General features: G+C 56.3%; 1 protein-coding gene across 1 annotated transcript in view; it reads right to left on the minus strand.

Annotated features, from left to right (window-relative positions):
- Nucleotides 1–5188, minus strand: part of HM13 (histocompatibility (minor) 13) — a 13317-nt gene extending 8129 nt beyond the window's left edge. The window contains exons 1-6 of the mRNA XM_009893546.1: nt 5184–5188; nt 4652–4750; nt 2676–2758; nt 1609–1697; nt 759–844; nt 487–612 (exon numbers count right to left, since the gene is read on the minus strand). Coding sequence (XP_009891848.1) covers nt 487–612; nt 759–844; nt 1609–1697; nt 2676–2758; nt 4652–4738 — 471 coding nt within the window. The 5' untranslated portion in view covers nt 4739–4750; nt 5184–5188. The remainder of the gene's footprint in view (nt 1–486; nt 613–758; nt 845–1608; nt 1698–2675; nt 2759–4651; nt 4751–5183) is intronic.
- Nucleotides 5189–6287: the final 1099 nt, after the last annotated feature.

Below are 6287 nucleotides of genomic sequence, written 5' to 3' on the forward strand. Positions count from 1 at the left end.
GGGAAAGAGACTGGAGGCATCCTAGTGTTTGGTCCTCTGTGCAAGAGAATAGAAGGATGCTAACGAAGCCAGCAGACGACAGAGCTGAGGCACAGCCCATACAAGCAGGATTAGCATACCCCAGAGCAGCCTTGTCCTCCAGCCCACCCAGCAGCTCTGTCAGGCATTGGGATGACCTTAGTGGGGAATACCGGTCATCAGAACCGGCTAAGCTGCACGCCCAGGCACCTCAAAAGCGGCCTGATGGGATCCCTGCCAACCCTGGGTTCTCTAAGCCAGAGATTAAAAGAAAATGCATTTCCACATTGTGCCACTGTTTGATTCCGTCATCATTCCCACCACACCCCTTTGGGCTCAGAAAGTGGAAACCCTGACTGCAAACGTGTGTCCAGCCAGCGTGCTGCCTCTGAAGAGGCACAACGCCACGCACATGCCTTCCGCCAACGGCTGCAACTCGCGTCCACCCCAGGGAATGCTCCCGTTTACCCAGAAGACGTCGTAGATGAAGAGGCCCCCAAGCAAGATGCAGCCAGTGCTGACGTTGTTCAAGTGCAGCAGCTCCACCCCATTGAGGGAGAACGCCAACCCGAAGAGATTGTTGGCAATCCAGTGCTAGGAACGACAGGAAAAGAAGGTTGGGGTCCTACTGCGTGTGCCGAGCCACAGTCTCAGCCTGCAGATGCCTTGCGCGGAGAGGGGCCCAGGTCCGATCCAGCCTGGTCCCTGACCTCCCTGTAACAGGGCTGCGGCTCTCTTACCTTTCTCAGCAGGTACCAGACCCCCACAACACTGCTCAGGGCCAGGCATACGAGATCCTTGGTGTCAAACTCGTAATTCACTATTTCTGCAATAAAACAGAGAAGTCACATCTTGGGCAGACCCGGCAGCTCCCCTTCGCGCGCAGGGCAGAGATGGGTGACTTCACAGCACGAAACAATACAGACTGCAGTCCTCACAACGCAAATGAGGGGACTGTACCCACAGAAATGGCTGTGCCCACAGTAAACACATGCAAACTGCATGAGAGTGAGCAGGCGGCCCTGGCAAGCCTGGCCCTTCCCCTTCAGCCAGACTCTGCCACATGGACAGCATCTGTGATCCTTCTGTCAATAAGGAAATTGGATTCAGGCACTGTCTAAGGCAGGGAGAAGCAAATCTTCCTCTTCCTGCACCAGTTAACTCCTGGTGGTATCACTATAAGTATTCCCTGACCAGTAATGCTACTGGGCAGGAAACTTACTAAAGTATCTTCTACCAGCGCAAAGATTTAAATCAGATCAGTTAAGGCAGCACAAAAAAAATCAGTACTGTGCTATCCAAGGAGCTTAAATAAAGGCAGTGCATTTAATAGTGGCAACAGTGCCATTCCTATAGCACTCAGGGATCTGTTTCTGGAGTTTTACTGCCAGCAAAGAGGGAGAGCAACAGCCAGCGCAAGAAGATGTACACAGCAGCCCCATCCCTGCATGGACACACGAGGCTCACACTGGCTACAGTGAGAGAAGGCTGTTTCAATGGGTTGAAAGTCAAAACACCAAGTGAGCAAGAAATAGAACAGTAAAGGTAGAAAACATTCAAGCCCCCAGAGAGACCAGTGAACCAACATACCTTCCTTGCTCTCCCCGGAGCCCTGGGTGAAGAGGAGCTGGTACTGTTTGTTGGGGAAATTTGCAGGGAAGAACCTGTTCATCATGGGGCTGAAACAAGAGGTGCAGAGAAGGGCAGTTCAACAGAAACCCCGCACGATGCGCTGCCCAGCACCTCTGCGTAAGTGTCACAGCATAGACGTTGGCCCACACCCCCTCCTGGGAGCGGGAAACGCCAGGGACTCCTTGCAGGGACTCTCCACATCAGGGACCGGCAGGAGCCCCAGCTTCAGTCACCAAGCCACAGACATCTGCCCATATGTGACAGTCCCCCAAAATGCTCTAGTGCAACAAGCACAGAGCATCACCCACAAGAAGTCAGGACCCACCCCAGACCCCAGCAGGTTCCCTGTGCCCCCCCAGCACCCTCCTGGCACCACAGAGCTCTGGTCACACACAACTGGATGTGCCACCACCAAATGGCCCTCCTGCAGAGCTGGGAGTGGGGGTGAAGCCTTTGCCACAGTTCCAGTCTAAGAAAAGCATCAGGTCCCCAACACCCTACAGCTCAGGAAACCGGAAACCAGTTTTACTTTTTCAGTTACTGAAACAGCCTGAGCTTTCAACACCTCATGCCAAGCACTGGCGCGAGAGGCCGGGGATGTTATCGTGAGCTCCAGCTGCCTGTTTCAGCCGTCCCAATAAGAGGAAGATGGGTGCCGAGGAGGTCTTCCCTCCAAATGGCAGCGAGGACTGTGCCAGCCCATAGTGGCTCCTACAACAGTGGCCACCCACACCTCCACAAGCTCTCCCAGAGATGCTGCATGGGGTATCGGACTGCTGGCACCCCCAAGACTTTGGTTCTGTCCTTGGCTGCCCTATGAGGAAGAGTTCACAGCATATCTGGGCCTGCTTCCCCAGTAAGCCCTTTATACCACCAAGGAAGAACACCCTCTGAGCTGGGACTCGGCTCTGCTTCAAGGCAATGGTGCTGTAGAAACCCCCCAATAAACTCAACACCCCATGGCCTCGCAGAGCGGGGAGCCTTGGACACCCCTGCCCCCAGCCGCACGATTCCCTCCATTGTACCTGATGGTGTGGGACAGGGCTAGGATCCCCAGCACAAAGAAATACATGGAAAGCAGAAGATTGATGTACTCTTGAGAGAATATCTGCAAGACAAATCCAGAGAGGCGTCAGTTACCAGTGTCCTGCCCATTTACAGCACTTCACGTTGCGATCGACAGCTGCTGTGTCAGTGCTCCAGGGAGACGAGAAGAATAGCTGGAATAACCCAAATTCTTGCACCACTGATGTGAAATATGTTGGAAATAGCCGCATGCTCACAGAACAAGCACAACGGGCCTGCGACTTGTCGCACATCTATAAGCCGCTTGGGTCAAAAAATAACTCGGGCACTGCAGAAAGGAGGACAGAGCTTCCCCGTGTGTCCCCTGCAGAGTGAGCTGGAGCAGGGAGCGAGGTACTGCGCCGCTCCCGGGGGCTGCCCCAGCAGAGGGAGCAGCAGCACCCCCACCTCACTCCTGCAGCAGGCTGAGCATGTCTTGCCCTAATTAAATGGGGTATTATTAGAAATCCTGCCCTCCAATGCACACGCTGCCTTACTGGTAAATCACACCCCCACAGCCCAGTGTGGGGAGACCCCAGCGGCACCCGTGCTTTCCCGGAGGGGGGATACTGGAATATGAGCGCTCATGGCAGGTTGCAGATATTACAAGGAAGAACTGCCAATCACATAGCAACTTCAGTGGGGCCACACTGCACATTCAGTACTTCTTTTGCTGGCGTCTCTATCCCAGCCAGGAGCAAGAGGCAGAAAAGGCACCTGAGGAGGTGGAGTACCACCCCAAGACATGGGCAACAGGGAAGGGGTGGGCTGCAGGGGGTCCTTTCAGCAGCCAGAGGGGCCCAGTGGCAGGTTCCGGTAGCTGCTCCATACCCCACCATCAGGAGAGGCTCAGCAGATACTTGGCTTTCCTACTGGTGACCTACAAAAGGAGCTGCAGCACCGGGGAACACACTGGCTAAACTTCATTGTTGGGAAAGCAGGGCATATTGCTAGGGAGGCCTGATCCTGTCTGCTGCTGCAGAGCTGACCTCTGTGGCTGCACAGGCTGTGGCACGCACTCGCCTTCCCCGTGGAGCCGTAGCACGGTCCAGCACACAGGCCCATGCCAGGGTAAGGACCTGCACAGTACGGCAGTCAACCCAGGGTAGGAGCCTGCAGCGTCAGTCAGCTGCTGCATGGTAACTGCAAAAGGTGGAAACGGGACTTTAACTGCAATATTCCCAACTTTGCACCTTAAACCTCACCTGGCCAGCCAGGAGCACCCTGCCACCTCGCAGGCAGCCCACGACAGCTGACATGCTGAGAAGACCACTCCACAGTGATGGCCCCACGGCTCGTCAGGCCCCTCCAGAAGCTCATCTGCACACCAGACGTGTGCAGGCAGCCAAAGGTGCTTTAAGAAAAGACAACTTCTCCGCACAGCCAAAAGCACCCACTGCTTGGATCTCCTACCTCTGACTCAGGAATAGTCATCTAACTCTGCTTGTTGGCTCTGCATGTCTAAAAGACTTCACCTGAACACATATGGGCTCACCCATGAGCTAGCAATCCCCCAGGCCTGCAGCCGGGATGGCTTCAGAAGCACAGCACGGAGCACAACACAGAGACAGCAGCATTTGCAACTCAGCAGGCCCTGGCACCCTCTGTTTTCAGTGCGTGCACAGTCAGGTCGGCCCACAGAGAGAAGCAGAGCTCAGGGGTGAACTCGCCCCTTGGCAGCTCTCCAGAACCACCCTGTGCACAAACAAGCTCTGAATTACCCCAAGCTGTCACAATTCAGGCAAGAACTGATGTCCTCCCATGTGGTGACACCGAAGAGCTCGAGCCATGCAGCCTTACACACTTTCTGTCCCAACACTGAGGGCCCCCAACTAGGGTAAGCCGAAAATCAAATCTGAACCGTTTCGGGAGTTCCTGACCAGGCGGGGAGGATGGCAGGCACCAGCTTCAGTGCCCGCCAGCGTTGCTCACTTACTTTAAAGAAGAGGTAGAGCCCCAGAAGGGTGCAACTGGCAACAATGGGAAAACGAGCAGCATCTCGGCTGGTAATGGTCTCTGGCATCTCCGAGGAGTTCTAGGGAAGGAAGGAGAGGACAGGAATGAATCAGCCCCTGCTCTGGCTTCCTACCTCAGCAGGAGGTGAACAGACACAACGAGCAGGGCTCCACAGTGGCTTCGAGAGGGGCAGGCGACCCACTGGCCCTTCATTGTTCCCAGAGGTGCGGCTCTGTCACTGGCAGAGCCTGAGATGGAAAAAGCAAACCTCACACTCCTCTTTCCAAGGGCTGCCTCAATTCACTGCTTTTTTTCCTCCTGGAGAAGGGGAAAAAAACCACAACCCTCTGCCTGCTGTGCTGGCGTTGTTCCTTTCTCCCTGTGCCCAGAGGGGAGCTAGACTCCCTCACCACTCACGCCCGGCCATCCCCGACAGCCTCCCCATCTGTGCGCACCATATGTTGATCACCCTCTGATCGACGTTTCTCTCCAATCACCTTTTTATCCCTCACCTTGCTCTTGGGACGCTCCTTGTGCTCAAAAGCCTCAGATTTATAAACGCCTTTCACCTTCTGAGACGTCTTTGCACCAGCTGAACCAGCCCCCTTTCAAGCCATTTCCCACGAGAGACCTTCAGCTTTCAGAGGAGAGGCAGAAGGCTGCTTGCTCCCTTGCCTGCTCCCCTGCCCAGCTGGCTGCTGCTCGGAGATCTAATCTCACACAGGCAAACACCTGCGGCCAGCGCCGGACAGAGTGCACATTAGCGGAAGCCCTTATGCAAAGCAAACCTGCGAAGGAACAACAGCTTATCCCAGGCACAGCTGCTGCCACACAACACTCAGCAGTGCAGAAGCAAGCGCCCAAAGCGCCACTGGCTCCCTGTGGCGTGAGTGAAGAGAAATCACCCCCCCAGAACCACAGCCAAGCCCTGCTCGCAGACCTTGGGTGCCCGGGCTGCCAGGAACGCCACTAAAATCAGCTGAAACCCCTGACGTAAGACATAAGGGCAGACAAGAGGCTTTAAAAAACCGTAATAAATCAGATTGTGTAAAACACCCCTTTCTCCTGATCTTCAGGATCCGAAGTGCTAGGAGATTTAAGTCCCAGCTGCTACCTGAGGCCAGGTGTGAGATGTAGAGAGCAGCACGACGGGCTGCAGGGACAGGACAGGGTGTGCAGGCAGGAGAGCGCAGCAGCACCCTGGGGACCAGCTCCAGTGCTGCGGGGCAGGGGGAGCAAAGCCACACAGGAGTCCCCTCAAACAAAGCATCTCTTGCAGGGGTACAAGGGGTGGTCACGAGATTTGCAGCACTTGAATTTATCGGGACAGTGGGGATGGGGCTGGAGAAGACCCCAGGGGAAGCCAGATCTCTCCCCAGGGTCCCCTGCCTCCGCCGGGCCGCGGGTCTCCGCCATTTCAGGGACAGGGCCGGGAGAGGGCAGCGCGGGGCGGGGGGCCGGGCTGGCCGGGGCACCCGAGGGGTCCCGCGGGGGCGAGGGGTGAGGCCTGGAGGCCCCGGAGGGTCTCCCGGGAGGGGCGGGGAGCAGCCCCCGCTGCCTGGCAGGGGTTGGGAGAAGGGGGGGCCTGCACGTCTCGGCGTCCCCGGTTTGCAGCG

Source organism: Charadrius vociferus, unplaced genomic scaffold (genome assembly GCF_000708025.1).
Source record: "Charadrius vociferus isolate BGI_N301 unplaced genomic scaffold, ASM70802v2 scaffold259, whole genome shotgun sequence".
Lineage (NCBI taxonomy): Eukaryota > Metazoa > Chordata > Aves > Charadriiformes > Charadriidae > Charadrius > Charadrius vociferus.